The sequence below is a fragment of the Gopherus evgoodei genome, unplaced genomic scaffold, assembly GCF_007399415.2.
Source record: "Gopherus evgoodei ecotype Sinaloan lineage unplaced genomic scaffold, rGopEvg1_v1.p scaffold_38_arrow_ctg1, whole genome shotgun sequence".
NCBI lineage: Eukaryota > Metazoa > Chordata > Testudines > Testudinidae > Gopherus > Gopherus evgoodei.
In genome coordinates, this window is record NW_022060059.1 from 2730008 (window position 1) to 2750691 (window position 20684).

Here is a 20684-nt window from a genome sequence, read left to right on the forward strand (position 1 = left end):
CAATATAATGATTGGCCAAAAGTCACATGACAAGTCAGTAGGCATTAATTTTATACCTCCTCAGAAATCAGTGCCACTTCGCCTGTCAGTTCACAAATGTAAATAAATTATTTGGAATTAGGTTGACCAGATAGCAAGTGTAAAAATCGGGGTGGGGGTGGGGGTAATAGGTACCTATGTAAGAAAAAGCTGCAAAAATCAGGACTGTCCCTATAAAATCGGGACATCTGGTCACCCTATTTGGAATGGCTGCAGTCAGTTCCATGAAAACTCTCCTCTACCGACCCATCTATGGCTGCTCAGCTTCTGTGGAGATCAGGCCACGGATGTGGGGAGCCTTGAATTTGTTTAGTAATTTTGTATTGCCAGAGAGCCGGGGCTATGTAGGGTGGCTATCAGGAGGGGATTTCGCCTGAGGCTGCATGGACTGTTTGGAGAAATTTATTTTTAAAAGCTTTTTTGATAGAGGATTACGAGGGCGTTGCACACTTCATTACTTCTGTAGGCTGTGCCTCCATCCCACCCCACCAGCCCCTTCTGGCGCCCTCTCATTCCCCTCTATTTCAGGGAACCACCTCCATTTCCTTTCCCCATACCATTGTCTTTGACTCCCCTGCTCTTTACCATGCCAGGGGGTTGGTGTGTTCCCCAGTCCTTCCTCTCCACATACAGGGTCCCCCACTCTCCACCTCCTATGTGCCAGGGGTGTGTGTCTCTTTTATACCTTTCTTTCCCTGTGGATTGGAAGGGACGGGCAGATGGTTGGTGCCATCTCTCTTTCTCTTTGCCTCCCCTACTATGGAGTAGGCTTGGGGGGAGGCAGCACACTCAGATGGAGGAAGGAATGAAGCCTCCTTTACATCCAAGGGTGAAAGTAACTTACAGGACTTACCGGTACGGCCAGAGTCCTGAGGGGGGCGTGGCCTCATCCAGAAGAGGCGTGGCCTCAAGCCAAAGAGGATTTAAAGGCTCAAGATTTAAAGACCCTGGGGCACTGGCTGTGGCTGGGAGCCCCAGGGCCTTTAAATCAACCAGGGGCTCCCAGCTGAAGAGGTGACTGGGAGACGCCCAGGGCTCTGGGGCAAATTAAAGGGCCCGGGGCTCCGGCTGCCACGGGGAACTCTGAGCTTTGCCAGGCTGGGGCTGGGATTTAAAGGGCCTGGAGCTCCTGCTGCTGCCTGTTGTGATAGGTGCTGTGAAAACACAGCAAAGCCAGTCCCTGCTCCAGAGAGCGGACAGTCTTGGATTTGGAACATCAATACCAAAACCAGCTTGACCTAGAAACCAGACTCATTCAAAAATTTTAAGGACTCAACATCTTTAGCCAAAGAGGCTCTACTCCTGGGGGAATTCTGTGCCACTGTGGCTGTGCAGAATTTATGTCCTCCACAGATTTCTTTGCTTCCCTGCAGAAAAATGACTTTCTGATAGGGAAGCAAAAGGAAGCCACAAGAATAGTCATGCAACCCTCCCCAGCAGTATGTCTTGGGTGCCCAGGGCAGCTGGCAGAGAGGTAAATCACTGTAGGGTAGAGGGCGGGACTGGGGAAGACCTAGCTGGTGGCTCCTACCCTGTGCCAGGTTCAGCTGCTAGTCCCAGCCAGGCAGGGGAGGACGGGATTTCCTCTTCCCCTGCATAGCTTCCAGGGCTGGGTCAGACCCACCCCCAGGTTTCTCCCCCAGCTGCAGGAAGCTCAACAAATTCCCCCCTTCGCTCCCGTCCCCCGTTTCCTGCACCCATCACTCCTCAGCTTCAGGAGGAGGGATCCCTGCACAGGAAGCTGCTCTCCCATCCACCCAACCCCCATGCACCCAGACACCTTCATCCCCAGACCTTGCCACCGAGCCTCACCCCCCTGCACTCAGAACCCCCTACGATGAGCCTCACTTCCCCTATGCCTGGACCACCCTGAAGAGCCACCCACACCTGGATCCCCACCTCACTGATCCCTAACCAGCTCTACCTGGATCCCCACACCCAGACCCCCCTGCCAAGCTCTGTCCCCTTCCACGTCCAGACCTCGTCCCCTGAGCTCCAGCCACCTTCACCTGGACCACCTTAACCTGCAGAATCCCATTAATGTTGCAGAACCCCCCAACAAGGCCCTGTGTATTCAGATCCCCTCCACACCTGGATCCTCCACTGAGCCGCCTGTACCCAGATTGCCCTACACAGAACTCTCTCAACCCACAACTGGCTCCCCCCACACTAAGCCCCTCCACACTTGGATCTTAACTTGCTGAGCCTGCCTGTTCACACCTGGTGCACCTGGCAAGCAGGGGCAGGTCCCTGGGGTGTTTCTGGGGCAGGCCTGGTCCTTTCACTGCGTGTCAGTTGTGTGCAGTCTCACTGCTGAGTCTGTGTCCCGGGGGGCTGCACAGTGATCTCCTACCTCTGTGCAGCCAGTGGCCTGTGCTCACCAGTGCCTTGCTGGAGCCTCCACATTTATTTGACAAGTAAAATTGGCAGAATTTTAAAATATTGTGTGCAGACACTGATTTGTACAAATTAAAATGTTCTAATGATTTTTTCCTTAAGTAAATTACCTGACTTTCATCTTAATGATTTCTTATCTGAAAATTTTTTAAACTTGGGATAAATGTATCAAAGAAAATTCTGGGATTCTGCAATGCACAATTATTTATATTAGGTAAATTAGTTAGTTAGTCCTATGCACTTCTTAGTCTTTCAAACCAGGCTTTTTACTCCTGAGGGCATTCTGCACCAAAGAATTAAAAATTCTGCACCAAAAAAATAAAATTTTAGCCCGTGAAAGGAATACTTGGGGTTTTAAGCTGCACACAAGGGCAGTTGGCCCCAAGAATCACTGCAAACTGCTTAAATCATCCTTTAGGGTAGGAATTTGCTACTCATATCCAATTGCTTTAGTTTATTAAATTAATTTATTTAGTTCTTTCGTTTTGTTTATTTGCTAGGTAATCTGCTTTGATCTGTTTGCTATCCCTTATAGTCACTTAAAATCTATCTTTTGTATTTAATAAACTTGTTTTTGTTTTTTCTAAAACCAGTGTGGCTATTATAACTTGGGGCAGAAGCTGTTGCATATCTCTCTGCACACTGAGGGAGGGAGTGAATTTCATGAGCTTACCCTGTACAGTTCTCCGTGCAGCACAAGATGGAATGATTTGGGTTTACCCTCCAGAGGGGGTGTGTGCCTAAGAAGCTGGTAAGTGCTCTAGCTGTATAGCCTTCCCATGTTGGGGCTGGTCAGAAAGCCTGTGTGCACTTACAACAGTGGGCTGTATATGTGTATACTGATTGAAAGAGCAAGATTGGAGAGCTTAGCAACTTATCACAGCAATACAGTGTGAGAGGGAGCCCAGGCTGGTGGGTCAGGGGGCTCAGTGGTACCCCAGTTTCAGGCAGCACTCTGGGAGGGACCCATCAGACATCCTGAAAGAGGTGAGAGAGAGGAGGGATAGTCAGCTAAACAAGACTATTGTGTATGTAGGCAGCATTGAGTGCTAGGCCAAGTTGAGAGATAGTGGGTAGATAGTGGGTGTCAGATGCTGCCTGTAGATTCTTTACCAAGGGTTGGGGCGGGGGGCGAGTCTCTGTCAGACAATTGTTAAATCAAGATTGATGTTTTGCTAAAACCTCTGCTCTAGGAATTATTTTGGGGCAGTCTCTGGCCTGTGTTATGCAGGAGGTCAGCCTAGATGATCACAATGGTCCCTTCTGGCCTGGGAATCTATGAATCTAACTATACTCCGACTCCTCAACACCTCATCCAAACCCTGAGTCTACAAGGCCCATGCCTGGCAGGTAGGTCGGCATGCTGATGGAGTACATTGCTGGAGCCTGTTGGGGGTAAAGGAAGAACAGGGACTGAATGGTCCCCGTAGTTCTCAGTGGTCTGAATCACTAGAGACATCTGCTGGTGCAACACATGAAGGACTTGAATAAGCTTATTCCTGCTTGGGAATGGTCAGTGAGAAGCACCACAGCTGGGCAGTCAGGGGAACTGCACTGGCCAAAATATAAATTCAGAGGCACTCCTCTGAACTTGTTTTTCTTACTGCTGTTTAACAATTTGTAGATACTCAAAATAAATTACCCTCACCTGGTGTCCTCTGCTTTCCAGTCCTATTCATGCATGCATAGTTAAATATCAATTACCTACCATAGGAGATGCCTGGCTTTCTAACCCATTAGACCAAAATGTTAGTCCTAGGATCACAGCTATGTTTGGTTATGCAGGAGTCATATTAGAGACTTAAAAGCAGCAAAGAGTCCTGTGGCACCTTATAGACTAACAGTGTGTCAAACATTTCCCAGGGTTGACAATCCCTGAGGGTCTGTACATTCTGAATCCAATATACAGAATACCTCTCTAAGGATGGCTTCAGCTTCTCAACTGGCTTGCTCAGGAAGCAGCAGCTATCTGAGGTATTTATCTGGACCCATCTGTATAGTATCTGAACACCGCACAGTCAGTGTATTTATCCTTACAACACACTTGTGAGGTAAGGCAAGGCAGTGCTGCTATCCACATTGTGGAGAAAGAGAATTGAGGCAGAGAGGCAAAGTAATTTGCACACAGTCACACGGAAATCTGTGGCACAGCAGGGAATTGAACCCCCGTTTCCCAAGTCCCAGGTTAGAATCCTAACCACTGGCCCTGCCTTCAGCCAAGACGCAGAAACACTTACTGCATTTAAAATTTGTAACTGGATTACAAGAAGTAATAGAATTGCCATCCTAACTAGAGGTCTTAAAACCAAGCTGTACTTCATCTAAAGAGTAACACAGCCTCATCACAAAGGCATGTTTGAGATTGTTACCAACTGCTCCTGAGTTGAAATCAAGTGTGTGTAGATTGTTACCAGTTAGTTAAATCAGTTCTTTGCTAAAAGCTGACTTGTGTCTGGATTCATTGAACTGAGCACATACCCTATAACCACAGATTAGCGGTGACTGCCTTCCAGTTGCTTACATTTCAATGTCTTTGTTGATTTTAAGACATGGAATGGACAAGTTTTCCACTACCAGCACAAACTTTGTGTGCCTTTCTTGGGGGTGCAGTGTGTGCTTTGGCTACATCTACACTGCACCCAGAAGAGTAATGTGCAATGTGTGTAGGTATACCTGCACTAGCTGTAAGAGAGCGAGCTTGCTAAAAATGGCAAGGAGGACACAGTGCAGGTGAGTAATGAGGGTTATGAATTCAGGGGATCAGGAGCAGTCCTTGCTGCTATATCCTGTTACTTTCAGAAAGGTAGCGAGATAGTATCTGGCATAGGTGCAGCTACACAAGCTGCAAATTACACCTCCGGTTGCAGCGTACATTTAGGCCAAGTCTATATTAGGATGGCTTTGCAAGCAAAGCACCCCTAGCATGCAGGCAGCACTGTTGCTAACATAGTTTATTCCAGCCCCATGCTCCAGAGCAAAATAATTTGCAGATGAACTCAAGCTCAGCAGTTTCTCTTTGAAGTCTGGTCCTGAAGTTTTTTTGCTGCAGGATGGCCACCTTAAGGTCTGCTATAGTGTGGCCAGAGAGGTTGAAGTGTTCTCCTACAGGTTTTTGTATATTGCCATTCCTAATATCTGATTTGTGTCCGTTTATCCTTTTCCATAGCGACTGTCCAGTTTGGCCGATGTACATAGCTGAGGGGCATTGCTGGTATATGACGGGATATATTACATTGGTGGACGTGCAGGTGAATGAACCGGTGATGGTGTGGCTGATCTGGTTAGGTCCTGTGATGGTGTCACTGGTGTAGATATGTGGGCAGAGTTGGCATCGAGGTTTGTTGCATGGATTGGTTCCTGAGCTAGAGTTCCTGTGGTGCTGTGTGCAGTTACTGGTGAGAATGTGTTTCAGGTTGGCAGGTTGCCTGTGGGCGAGGACTGACCCGCCACCCAAGACCTGTGAAAGTGTGGGATCATTGTCCACGATGGGTTGTAGGTCCCTGGTGATGCGTTGGAGGGGTTTCAGCTGGGGACTGTATGTGATGGCCAGTGGAGTCCTGTTGGTTTCTCTCTTGGGTTTGTCTTGCAGTAGGAGGCTTCTGGGTACATGTCTGGCTCTGTTGATCTGTTTCCTTATTTCCTCATGCGGGAATTGTAGTTTTGAGAATGCTTGGTGGAGATTTTGTAGGTGTTGGTCTCTGTCTGTGGGGTTAGAGCAGATGCGGTTGTACCTCAGTGCTTGGCTGTAGACAATGGATCGTGTGATGTGCCCAGGGTGGAAGCTGGAGGCATGAAGGTAGGCATAGCGGTCAGTAGGTTTTCGGTATAGGGTGGTGGTAATGTAACCATGACTTATTTGCACCGTAGTGTCTAGGAAGTAGACCTCCCGTGTAGATTGGTCCAGGCTGAGGTTGATGATGGGGTGGAAGCTGTTGAAATCGTGGTGGAATTTTTCCAGAGACTCCTTCCCATGGGTCCAGATGATGAAGATGTCATCAATGTAGCAGATATTAGGAATGGCAATATACAAAAACCTGTAGGAGAACACTTCAACCTCCCTGGCCACACTATAGCAGACCTTAAGGTGGCCATCCTGCAGCAAAAAAACTTCAGGACCAGACTTCAAAGAGAAACTGCTGAGCTTGAGTTCATCTGCAAATTTGACACCATGAGCTCAGGATTAAACAAAGACTGTGAATGGCTTGCCAATTACAGAACCAGTTTCTCCTCCCTTGGTTTTCACACCTCAACTGCTAGAACAGGGCCTCATCCTCCCTGATTGAACTACCTCATTATCTTTAGCTTGCCTGCATATATATACCTGCCCCTGGAGATTTCCACTACATGCATCTGACGAAGTGGGTATTCACCCACAAAAGCTCATGCTCCAAAACGTCTGTTAGTCTATAAGGTGCCACAGGACTCTTTGCTGCTTTTACAGATCCAGATTAACACCGCTACCCTTCTGATATTAGAGACTTATTATACGTCGTCCTTGTAACCTTTATAAGCTCTTATAAGAAGGTGCAACTGAGTCGGGGTGGTTAAGTTTTAGGACTTCTCTAGACCAGAGCCTTCAGTTTGCTGTGGGGTTATTTCATATGCAACCATTACAGATTAAAGTTACTCTCAGCATTTTCTGTTGCTATTTTCTATGCAATTTGCTAATATGCTTTCCAATTGCCTAGATAGCAACCTGACTGTGAGTATTCCCTGAAGAGTGTACATGTGGTGGATTTTGCATGCATATCCCCAACTACTTTTAGGCCCTCCTCTAATTCTGCCATACGACCTGTATAAATCTCTCTCTGATGGCTGCAGGATTTTAATATTTGGAAGACAAAACTTAAATGGCTTGAGATGAGAAAATGTTGAAAAAAAATTCAGCTTGGTCACAGCTCTGATGTTCTGTGCAGAAGGGTGATAAGTGATGCAGTTTTGCTGCTGGAAATGTGTAATATAGGTCCTGTGCAATTTTAAAACCACTGTCCAGCAGCAGTTTGGAGATTAGGACTCTGTCTTGCTGTTCTCACTTGGTCTGTTCAGAAGGCTTCAGAAATGTCAGAGAAATAATTTTCCTCATGTAATTTGGTGCTTCTGGTAGAATTGTGGCATCTTCCACATTTCGCTTTGCCCCTACTCCACACACCCACACCCTCTTCCCCCCCGCCCCACACTAGAGAATTTTGCCAGCACAACTATGTTGGTCAATGTTAGAGAGCTTATTCCTTCACTCTCCCACTTCCCTGGTCCTTCTCGCATGAATAGAGAGCAGCAATACCCAAAGTCCGAAGGTGCAAACAATTCGATGTTTATTGGGGTGAACTTCCAACAAGCTTAAATCCAAGTTCCTTTTTCCTTATTTTTGAATCCTAACTTACTTCCTGTTTGCCCCTAATTTATACAATAATATTCACAGCTATATCTTAACCAATCATTCTACTGAAATTTACATAACCAATTCTAACATATTGTAACATGATTAGCTAACCAATTATATCCCACCACCTTAATTAGTTTACACCAAGAAAAATTAATAATACAGCAGACAGAAGCAATCACAAAACCAGACACAGACCATGCAAATAAACATAGAAAACAATACAGAAGCGAGGGGTTCACAACTATATCTATAAAGACGTAAGGGTTTCCCAGCTGTGTCTATTGGTGAGTTCTTACCAGACAGAAAACTATCAAACTAAATTTTCTTTTACATCTTCTAGGCTCTTCCCTTTCTCTGGAGGTGATAGATCGGATCACCTTCCTAACAGCCCGATTGCCTTATTTCAGTATGACTAAACAGGGCCTCAGACTGTCACAGTGAGAGAAGGCCCTTACACAGATTCTTTGTTTTATATCTCTATAACTAGCTAAATAATAAACATATACCTAAATTCTTAAAGTATAGGCCTTTATAGACAGGCTTGAATATCTATATCCTAACAGCCAGGGTGTGAGATTTGATCTCTGACCAACACAGCTGTGTCAGCAAAAGCCCCTAGCGTAGACATATCAGCCAAACTGCAGTTGTGCCAGTATAGCTTATTTTGCTCTGGAGCATGGGGCTGGAATAAACTATGTTAGCAACAGTGCTGCCTCCATGCTAGGGGTGCTTTGCTTGCAAAGCCATCCTAATATAGACTTGGCCTAAATGTACGCTGCAACCGGAGGTGTAATTTGCAGCTTGTGTAGTTGCACCTATGCCAGATACTATCTCGCTACCTTTCTGAAAGTAACAGGATATGGCAGCAAGGACTGCACCTGATCCCCTGAATTCATAACCCTCATTACTCACCTGCACTGTGTCCTCCTTGCCATTTTTAGCAAGCTCACTCTCTTACAGCTAGTGCAGGTATACCTACACACATTGCACATTACTCTTCTGGGTGCAGTGTAGATGTAGCCAAAGCACACGCTTCACCCCCAAGAAAGGCACACAAAGCTTGTGCTGGTAATGGAAAACTTGTCCATTCCATGTCTTAAAATCAACAAAGACATTGAAATGTAAGCAACTGGAAGGCAGTCACTGCTAATCTGTGGTTATAGGGTATGTGGTCAGTTCAATGAATCCAGACACAAGTCAGCTTTTAGCAAAGAACTGATTTAACTAACTGGTAACAATCTACACACACTTGATTTCAACTCAGGAGCAGTTGGTAACAATCTCAAACATGCCTTTGTGATGAGGCTGTGTCACTCTTTAGATGAAGCAGAGCTTGGTTTTAAGACCTCTAGTTAGGATGGCAATTCTATTACTTCTTGTAATCCAGTCACCTTCAGTACAAGGAATTACAAATTTTAAATGCAGTAAGTGTTTCTGCGTCTTGGCTGAAGGCAGGGCCAGTGGTTAGGATTCTAACCTGGGACTTGGGAAACGGGGGTTCAATTCCCTGCTGTGCCACAGATTTCCGTGTGACTGTGTGCAAATTACTTTGCCTCTCTGCCTCAATTCTCTTTCTCCACAATGTGGATAGCAGCACTGCCTTGCCTTATCTCACAAGTGTGTTGTAAGGATAAATACACTGACTGTGCGGTGTTCAGATACTATACAGATGGGTCCAGATAAATACCTCAGATAGCTGCTGCTTCCTGAGCAAGCCAGTTGAGAAGCTGAAGCCATCCTTAGAGAGGTATTCTGTATATTGGATTCAGAATGTACAGACCCTCAGGGATTGTCAACCCTGGGAAACGTTTGACACACTAGCTGCATGCATATAAAAGCAGGGTTTGAACCAGTGCAACATAATCTGGTTTGTACTAATGCAGCACAGCTACCATAGGTGCACAACACCCACTACAGACAAGCCCTCAAGTGGCAGAGGTTCTGCCAGGCTAGCTAAGAGATTCAGTTGATAGCCAAGGTAAAAATGGAGGCGATACCACTGTTCTGGTTTTTAAAAGTGGATCATACTAGTGAGTCACTAGTAGTCAGTGTAACTGCTTCTACTCCCAGGTTGGGTCTAAATGAAGTTTAGGGACAGATTTGGTTGAAGTTTTGACCAAAAATTAGCTCAAGTTCTACCTTTTGAAAATTGGTGAATTTGGAATAATTTAAGGCTAACACTTGAAATATAGCCCCCTCCTGCAGTGATTTCAGCTCTAGGTTTGCTAATCTGGGTTGTCATCTTTGTTGGAGGGTGAGATGTTTTCCAGATGAACTTTCTGCAAGTTTGATTTTAGAAAGCTTGTAGAAGTTTCATAAGAAACACATGCAAGTGACAGCCTTTTCTAAATTGACAGGATAGAAAAGGCTTGGGTTTGCCAAAATTCCTGCAAGGTTTACTTCAGAGCCATCACTGCAGACACTTATTTTAGGATACCTTGGTTAAAACATTAAAGTGGTCCAGGTGTAAAAGAGTACATGGGAAAATATCCTACTCCTTGGAGGAGCAGGCTGGAACGTGCAGCATGTAGATAATCAGCAATTTGGTGTGGGTTGCACATATGGGTGCCCTGAACCAGGCTCCTACTGAACAGTTTGGTAGTGACTTCTGACCTGTACCAAACCCCATTCAAAAGGGATGTTTTTTTTTTCCCCCTTGGGAAGCCAGCACACTTTCTACCACAGGGCAAGTAAAGTGAAGAGATTACTCTAGGTCAGGGATCAGCAACCTTTGGCATATGGCCCACCAGGGTAAGCCCCCAGTAGGGCAGGCCCTTTTGTTTACCTGCTGCATCTGCATGTTTGGCCAGTCATAGCTCCCACTGGCTACGGTTCACCATTCCAGGGCTGCAGGAAGTGGTGCTGGCCACGGCTTCTCGCAGTCCCCATTGGCCTGGAACAGCAAACCACAGCCAGTGGGAGCTGTGATCAGCTGAACCTGCAGCTGTGGCAAGTAAACAAACTAGCCTGGGCTGGCCTGCCAGGGGGCTTACCTTGATGGGCTGCATGCTGAAGGTTGTGGATCCCTGCTCTAGGTGGTGGGGTACCTGCAGCACCACACTGGGCCACATGGGGGTGCCCAGGGCTGCCTGCACCTTTACATGAGGAAGGTGCCTCAAGTGATGTAACTCAGGATAGGAGTTACTAGTGATACTCAGACCTCAGTGGTTCAGGTGTCACATTATTAACATTGTCCTAAAAAGCCACAGTTGTGAGACTTCATTGGTTCATTTAGTGTAGTGCTGTAGCCTTATTCAGAAAAGGACAGGGACATATTTAGCTTTTTATATATTTTGCTGTGAGACTATAACTGATAAGTATCTTTATCAGTTACAGCTGGTTATGATAGTTAAGTGTTTTACTAGGTGCTGCAAAAACATTAAAGAGCCACTTGCAGCTCATGAGCCTGTTTGAGGATCACTGATCTACATTCTTCACCAGTAGAAGCAATTACAAGAGCTTGTCTTAGGGCAAGACACAGTAAGGAAGTAGCTGAAGACTTTGGCTCAGTTTGAAGAAGTCTCAGGTGTATGCTCCACAGCATAAGAACATAAGTGCAGCCATACTGGGTCAGAAAAGGTCCATCTAGCCCAGTATCCTGTCTGCAGACAGCCAGCACCCCCCAGGGAATGAACAGAACAAGCAATCAAGGGATCCATCCTGCCCATTCCCAGTATGAATGGGGAAGCCATTCCTGCCATCCCTACAGAAGCATGCAGAATAATCAGTAAGCTACCTGGTGATATTTCTACATAGCAAGGAGTGAACCATGGATAGTCTGTTTAAGGGCTATTGCTGCCCTCTGTTTTGAGAGACCTCAAGCACAGACAATTCTTCTCTTGGCATGTATTGTGTTTTATTATCCATTTTTAGGCTCAGGTTTACAGCAGAAAAACTACATTTAAGTAACTTGCACACTGGGAAAGTAGAGGGATGATGCATCAATTGCTAAGTAGGGCTAGTCCTGCACCCTTCCCATTGCACCTGGACCAAGTAAGCCACAGCCATGACCTAACAATGGGACTGATAACTGGGCCTTCAGCACACTCAACATCCTGTTAGCTCTGACTAATATGCAGCAGGTTGGAAGAACTGAGTGCATGCAGCATTGCTCTAGCCCAATGCTTTCAGAATGCCCAGCCGTTAGGTAAGAGCTTGTTATCCTTGGTAAGAGGATATTGCTCCTTTCATGTACAATGTTATTTGATGCACTGCAGCATTAACTCTTCCATTACTATAGGCTCAACTGTATTGGAATCCTGCCTGCACCCATGATTCAGACAGTGTGTTGGAGGGGATGAGAGATGATTAGGAGGTGGAATGCAGGCCTGTTTCACACAATTTAAAATAAACCACAAGATCTGCTACAGTAGTGTAGTGGAGGAAGTTTTATTTGGAAACATTGTATAACTGCAAACCCCAACACTGGGTGCACAATTGATGCTGGAGCATAAATTTTACTACTGGAAAGATGGGAGTGTTGGACATTTGCTGTCTAAGTAAGAGACAATTCTCACACTCCAATACCAGGACACTACAGCAATCTTTAGAATCGAGTTACATCCAAGGAATTCTCTGCACTTACAATTAACCCCACAGTGCAACAGTCTACATATGATTAATATATATAGCATGGGAAATTGAAAATTCTTGCTCCATAATGTATGAACATGTCAAGTCTTTTATAAATAAACATCCAGTGAAGAGAAAAAATTACATTTCTAGTTCCTATTTATACATAAAGTACTCTAAATGGCAAATGGGTGGAAAGTTGCACATAGGCCACACCAAGCCCTGAAGCAGGTTTTGGGCAGCCCATCCAGTTTAATATTGAAGTATACACAGGACAGACAAGTCACTAACATTCATTGCGCATTTACAAGAGATCCACTACCAAATTAAGACAACTGTACACATTGTTGAGACCATTTTCATTCTGGAGCTTGTTTTAAATGTGGGTTTGTTTGTTTAATTCTCTGTGGTATTTACTTTGTGGAAAGGATCAGGGCAACAATGAGGCCATAGAGACCCAAGACTTCAGCGAAGATCAAGATCAGGATCATTCCCACGAATAACCTGGGCTGTTGTGCTGTCCCCCGTACGCCTGCATCACCCACAATGCCAATGGCAAAGCCAGCAGCCAGACCACTGAGGCCCACACTCAACCCTGCACCCAGCTGAAGGAAACTCCTGCAGATAAAGAATGAGACAAGTTTAGTGGTGAATGACAGATCTCAAGTTCAAGGGCTGGGTCAAAAAAAGATAACTGCCATTTCTCTGCAGAAACAAGACTTCCATCACCACTTCTGAAGAGGGAACCACACCCTCCTAAAGGGATAGATATTCCATCACAACCTCCGTTGGGAAGTTCCCAACTGCACACCTAGCTTTATCTCCCACTACACATGCAGGTATAGTCTTGGAAGACTGATGTTGAACATAGTTGGGAATCTCCTGTTCTCAGGGTCTGCAAATGCAGAACCTAACAGGACATCAAGCCCATATACTATCTGGAAGCATGCTTCTGAAAGTACATTAGTAATTTAGTCAGAGGCAGTTCCAAATACTGGCAGCACATGAAGCTATGCAAGAATCAAACTGTCCATTACACGTTTGAGGCTCTGGCAACTATGGCTGTGCATGTGTTTTTTAGGTAGTTAGTGTACAGTAAGGAGTCATTTTGGTATTAAGTTCTATTCCAATATAAATATTTGCCATACGATGCTGCACAGCTACAACTGAGTTGTTCTAATCCTGTTAGTCAGGACACCTGGCATGGCCAACTCCCAAGAATAAAGGTAGAGCATAATTTCACTTTCTACTGCTGATGGACAGCATAGCACAGTAACTCCTGCATTGTGATGCAGTCATTTCTAGAATCAAGGGGTTTAACACTATCACACTGGACAGTTGAGGACTGCCAGTCCCTCATTAACTTGCATAGAGATGGTTTCCCAAACTAAGAGTGCTTAAACAGATTCCTAATTTGTTAGGGCAGGAGAGTCGCCACTTCACAGGGGACCTGCCTTCATTTCAGTATGCTTGTTACCGAGTTAGGATTAAGACATTTTAGTGGACAGACATTTTAGGAAGTTACAGCATTACAGGTTTTACTGCCATATTAAGCCAGTCTGTTGGACTGTCAGTTATTGTTACAGGCTGCTGTGTCAGGCTAGTTCCAGCCCTTCTTGGGAAGCTTGGAGCAGTCTAAAATTCACTCTTCCAGGTGCAAACAGGCAACTGTTGACAGGTTAGCATAGCTAAAGGATTAATTTACCAACATGCTGGCATGCTCTGAAAGGAGCAGCAACTTTCATTATTTACAAATATCTCCTGGGTAACTGATGCATACCAAAGCTCAAATTTTGCTTATTTGACCAGCCTAATTAAGTTAGCACAGCTTGTAAAGGGTATGGATTTTAAACAGTCCTTTGTTTAATCAGGAGCTGTACCATAGAGACTAAGTTTGTCTCACTGGCTGAGGATCCCTTTCTTGAACTCCTTATGGGCCATAGTGAGACAGCTTTAAATGCCAGTAATATACGAAGAGAAACAGAATCGCAAGGTTGTATGATCATGTGACACTACAGCCTATGATTTTATAAAAATGCTAATGAGTGAATATAATGTAACGGGAATGTCATGCAAAAGGTCTCTAAGCTTTGTAATGATAGCTTACAAATCTACTGTGATCATCCTATTTGTATGAGTGCAACACTTCTATTTCATATATCTAGTTTCAGATATATTTCATGTAACTGAGGGCCTACTGTAATTATGCGAAGTGTGGGCCATTAGTGGTGGTTTGGAATCTTGATGACTCCCATTAACCAGGGCAATTCACTGGATGACTATTTGCAGGCAGGCTTTCCTGTGAGTCAGGCTGGGAGAAATGAAGGCTTGAAATCTTGCAGTGACATGTGATCATGTCACCTGAACTGGAATTCATTTTTAAACTGGCATCTTTCTATGGAGAAGGAGGGGGTGGGAACCCAGAGAGGGAAAACAAGGATTCCTGCCTTATGCAAAAGATATATAAAGGGAAGGAACAGAACAAAGGGAAGAGAGGAGCCATCATGAAGAATCCCCTAGCTACCACCTGAGATGGAACAAGAGCTGTACCAGGGGAAAAAAAATTATGCCCAGGCCTAGAAGGTGTCCAGTCTGAGGAAAAAAACTTACTGAAGCATCTAAGGGTGATATCTGTATTCAGTTTGATTAGAGAAAGTTGCATGATTTAATTTTGCTTGGTGACTTACTTTGTTCTGTCTGTTACTACTTGGAACCACTTAAATCCTACTTTCTGTATTTAATAAAATCACTTTCAGTCAGTATGTCTGAATACCTGGGGAAGCAAACAGCTGTGACTGAGTGTTAGAGGGTGAACAACTTTGAGTTTACCCTGCATAAGCTTTATACAGGATATAATGGATTTGAGTTTAGACCCCATTGGGAGTTGGGTATTTGAGTTTTAAAGACAAGCACACTTCTGTGAGCTGCTTTCAGGTAAACCAGCAGTTATAGGGCAAGTAATTCAGACCCTGGGTGTTTGTTGGAGCAGATGGGAGAGTCTGGCTCAGCAAGACAGGGTGCTGGAGTCCTGAGCTGGCAGGGAAAGCAGGAGCAGAAGTAGTCTTGGCACACCAGGTGGAAGCTCCCAGGGGGGTTTTGTGATCCAATCTGTCACACCAGGTATTGAAGCTCTCCATTGTGCATCATACACTGAGTTCCTAATAGGACAGGTCCAAAGTTCAGATCTACTTTCTACTGATTGTTACATGATTACAAGATATTCTATAGCTATAAAATGCTCTAGGTACTTCATTGCCCTTATCACCACAGATTCCAAGTACTCCATAACAAGTGGCTTCCCTGCACTTAAGTGGTACCTAGTCATTTGACAAGGGTCAAGAGTTTCAGGTTAACACTCCCAAACACTGCTATTGACAGATGTAGCAAAACTTACTTGAATAGTGTGATGCCAGGTGCAAGGGAGTTGGCAATAAGGACTGCCACTACCAGGCCATAGATAGCTATAATACCCGCCATGACAACAGGGATGATTGACTTCATAATCAGTTCAGGCCTCATGACAGACATGGCTGCAATACCTGTGCCACTCTTTGCTGTTCCATAAGCAGCTCCCAAGGCTGGAAGAGAGGAAAACATGTTAGTGGTATCCATAGATCATATGCATATATGAGACCATGGTTTTCCATGCTATTGTACCCTAAGTTGCACAGGGCTTTGCTAGTAGGTAGGTAAACTGGCACCAGCTTCAAATATTTCCCTGATCTCCAATTTGGTGGGTAATGCTGAAGTAGGAATGACTTGCCCAAGGTAACAAGATTAGACTTCTTCCAAATTTAGCCTGTTCCACCCATCACACTGTAGCTAGGCTATGAGGCTAGGTTAGCCTGATGTCCCAAGCATATGCTGTGTTATCTGGAAACTGCTATTTCCTACATTTAAGATAGTCTAGTTACAGGGCATGGGCTCAAACAGTGTTCTGTTCCTTTTGATTTACTGTTTAACTTAGCACCTCTAGAATTAGGACATCACCATGCGTAAGGTTTGAATCAGTGTCTCCTCCACACTGCATTTAGTCAGGCTACCAGCCTTCACCCCAAGCAATGACAGTGAATTAAGTCTCCCAGCAACTACAATTGAGCTTGTGTTAACAAGCAGCAGTAAATGGTCAGACCTCACTGTATGGTCATTGCAACCTGTTGGTTAAACAGGTTTGGATGAGGTTTCAGTAGAAGGGCATTAGGAAGCAGTTACAGGGTGCAACACATCTATAATTACTTAAGTGTGTCTAGGAAGGCACTTAGAGGTATATTAAAAAAGTATCATTTGCAGCTTGAAAACTTTGTAGACACCCTTCTTCAGGATTTTCCTACTGCCATAACATATTTCCCCTTTACAGAGGGGTAGTCTTCAGCTGTTTCAACTGTGCATACAATTGAAGAGTCTAACCCACACAGCAGGAAATCAAGCTGCAGGAAAGTTAACTTAGCTAATTCACATTAGACTATTACACTCAATTTTAAAGGTTGCCCAAATATGATGATCTGGATCTCTGCCAAGGGGAAGCTTACTGCAAGTCAGGGTGTTATCTGCATTGCCCCAGACACCTGTTTAGAGAAGTGAAACTGCACTAGAAGATTTTACTCAGGATGATGCAACTGAAGCACTATTGCGCTTAGAAGTGCAAGGATTTTTATGGTTTCCTCTTGAAGTGAGAAACTGCTATAGAGCAAGTGTCTGCAACAGCAGGCTATTTGTACAGAGGTTTGTAGGAATCCCATGCTGTTTACAGACAAGAAACAGTTGCTGTCTAAGTAACTATTCACTATTTAAATTCCCTGATTCAGGTTGCCTTATATCTCCCCTGTCAGGTGCTGACAGCTGTTGGGTCTTTTTACTGCTGTTCTGTAAAGTGCAACTAGTGATGCAAAAAAACCCATGGGGTAATAAGATGCAAATGTGGGACATCATCCTGGTATTCACTTAGTGCCTTGGTAAGTCCATGATTCTGGGTTAGGCCTCCCCACACTCCAGTTTCTTTTGTTGACTCAACCTAGGAGCTTCTCAGGACATGATCTCAGTACTACAGAGTGTCTGAATAAAGGACTTTATTTAAAGCACTTTTCTACTTTCAGAGGGCTGGTACTTCAGTGAAATTCTTCATGCTTCAGTATAGAGGCAGGTTTAGGCCACAGCTATGCTGTAGAGTGGTTCAATACTTCAAGAAGGCCAGCAAGTTGTTACAGGACATCTTTCACATTTGTCATTAGACGAAAGTTCTTTATTCTTTGTAATAAAATTTCTTACAAGTTACAGAAATGTCAAATTCAGCCCAAGGCTTCAGTTATAAATTGACAGAGGAGTGGTCTTGTTAAAGATCTAGTTTTGAAGAGTCTATGTAGTCTACAGTAATTTAGTTCATACTATCTTTTAGTCTGTAAGGCATAACCTACAACTTCAAAACAATGCTAAGTTTAATTAATTATGTAATATCCAAAAGGAATTGGCTCCCAGTCTCAACTGACTAAGTTTGTGCCTTCTACCAGCAAACTCAGAAAGATACTGTATTCCAGGGGTAGGCAACCTATGGCATGCATAAGTGGCATGCAAGCTGATTTTCAGTGGCACTTGCACTGCCTAGGTCCTGGCCACCAGTCCAGGGGGCACTGCATTTTAATTTAAATTTTAAAATGATGTGTCTTAAACATTTAGAAACCTTATTTACTTTAAACAGTTTAGTTATATTATAGGCTTGTAGAAAGACCTTCTAAAAATGTTAATGTATTACTGGCACACGAAACTTGAGTGAATAAATGAAGACTTGGCATACCACTTCTGAAAGGTTGCTGACCCCTGCTATAGTCCATAAGGGCTGGATACCAAGCTGAAGTCTGATTAGGAAAACACCAGGCAACTAGACATTATGAACTTTTCAGCCTTTGCTTCCAAATTCCTCATCACTGCATTTGACATTCTTGGTTTAGCAAGCATCAGTACTCCTAGAAGTATTCTAGGCAGGCTCTAAGATGAGCCTTGAGTCTTGCTGGGCACTGAGTCCAAGATTTAGATACTGTCCTAAAAAATCTATGCTCTAGTAATTTTGGGGACATTCTATGGCCTGCATTATAGAGCTTGGGACCATTTGATCCTAAAGTCTGACCTTTGAATCTATGACAGTTGGTTCCTGATAGACCCAGACAGCTATACCACCACTTAATATTTGCATTTTACATAGGAAGTCAGCAATATTGTAATTACTGACTATCCCCTACCCAGGCACAGTTGTAATAGATTTTTGCTTCAGACTTCAAATCTGAGTTACACTACTAGGTTTTAGTTGCCTTAGGATGCACTCTGAGAGCCTCAAAATTAAGGCATTTCTAGAACCATGCTGTGTTATGATTTTGGATACATTTCTCTCCCCCCCCCATGAAAATACTTTGTAGCTATTTTGCAGGAGCATGGAGAAGAGAAGCACTGACAGTGAGTCAAAGGTTTCTGTAGTTTCAACCTGCTAACAAGATCAGTTTCCCACATGCCATAGTCTTATAATGACAGAAGCACTAAAGAATCCTCTCATGTGAGTACTGAAGCATACTATGGTTTGAAGTTGTGCTTTTGAAAAGCATGTTTTAGTTATATGGACAGGAACTAGTCAGATTCTTGCTACTGTAGTTATAGGTGGATAAGGGGTTTAGATTTAATTAGCCCTCAGCTGATGAAAAATTCTACATTGGTAGGATGTAGTAAGCTAGAGTATTTAGTTTAGTGTATTCAAAACTGGATTCTGATTTTGGCACACCTTAGGAAATGGTACAACTTTCTGCTGAGACTGAGAACATAAGAACAGCTATACTGGGCCAGACCAATGGTCCAGCTAGCCCCAGTATCCGACAGTGGCCAGTGCCACGTGCTTCCGAGGGAGTGAACAGAACAAGGTAGTTATCCAGTGACCCATCCCCTAGTCTTAGCTTCTGGACATCAGAGGTTGAGACAGATCATAGGGTTGTGTCCCTGAGCATCTTGGCTAATAGCCACTGATGGACATATTCTTCATAGACTTGGGTTTATAAAAAACCTAGCTATGTTTTTGATCCTCACAACATGCCCTGGCAATGAGTTCCACAAGTTGACTGTGCACTGGTGTAAGGAAAAACTTACATTTGTTTTAAGTCTGCTGTTTATTAAACTCATTGAGTGAGCTGATTTTTGTATTGTGTGAAAGGGTAAATGTTTCCTGATTTGTTCCCCCCCACTGACAGACATCATATTCCCCCCCTTAGTCAATGTTTTAAGGGGAGCAGTCCAGTCTTTTTAATCTTTGTACAAAATGGCTTCAATACCCCTAATCATTTGTTGCTCTTCTCCGCATCTTTTGCAATTCTAATATATTTTGAGATATGGCACCCAGAATGGCATGCTCTATTCATATAGTGTGGGTGTACTGTGGATTTATATACTAGCATGATGATTGTCTTATCTATCCCTTTCCTAGGATTGTAGTAGCAGTCAAAGCTAACACACTGAGCAGACACATCACCTGCAAGCTTTGTGTACCCCTAAGATCACTGTTTACTCTTTGTCCAGCTCTAGGAATATGTTGAAGTACAGGTCTTGTTACAGCTCCTTGGGGGACCCTATTTTGCTCTCTATTGTGAGTGGACCATTTATTCCTACTCTTTGTTTCCTGCCTCAACCAGTTAGCTATTAGTGAGCTATGAACCCTTCCTTCTTATTCCATGACAGCTTACTTTGCTTAAGAGCCTTTGATGCGGGACCTTGCCAAAGGATTTCTCAAAATCCAAGTACTATATCAACTGGATCAAAGCTTGCTGAGATCCTCAAAGAATTCTAGTAGACTGAGGCATGATTTCCTTTTACAAAGCCACATGGACTCACCAACATGTGTTGATCTATGTCTGATTATTTTGTTTCTTACTATAGTTTCAACCATCTCCCTGGTACTGAAGTTAGACTTACCAGTCTAATTGCCAGGCTTGCCTCTGGAGCCTTTTTTTAGAAACAGAAATTGCTATCCTCCAGTCATCTAGTACAGAAGCTGGTTTAAGTGACAGGTTACATACCAGAGTTATGAAACTGCAGAATATTTGAGTTCCTTCAGAACTCTTGGGTGAATTCCACCCGGTCCTAACACCGCTTTATATGGGATGGCAGAAAAAGGAGTACTAGTTATACAGATCCACTCACTAGCTTGCCAGTCAAGACTTCCCACTGAGCTTCTCAGCCATTGTGTGGCTTAAGAATGTGCTGATCTTGCAGAAGTCCAATTATGTTTTCTGCAATGCAGTGCACAATTCCAGCAGGAAGGCAAAAT

The 20684-nt window shown here is 44.1% G+C and overlaps 1 protein-coding gene across 2 annotated transcripts in view; it reads right to left on the minus strand.

Annotated features, from left to right (window-relative positions):
- Nucleotides 1-12192: 12192 nt before the first annotated feature.
- Nucleotides 12193-20684, minus strand: part of ATP6V0C (ATPase H+ transporting V0 subunit c) — a 28845-nt gene continuing 20353 nt past the window's right edge. For both annotated transcript variants that reach the window (XM_030545575.1, XM_030545576.1), the window contains 2 exons: nt 15786-15969; nt 12193-13009 (listed from right to left, as the gene is read on the minus strand). In XM_030545575.1, coding sequence (XP_030401435.1) covers nt 12805-13009; nt 15786-15969 — 389 coding nt within the window. In that variant the 3' untranslated portion in view covers nt 12193-12804. The remainder of the gene's footprint in view (nt 13010-15785; nt 15970-20684) is intronic.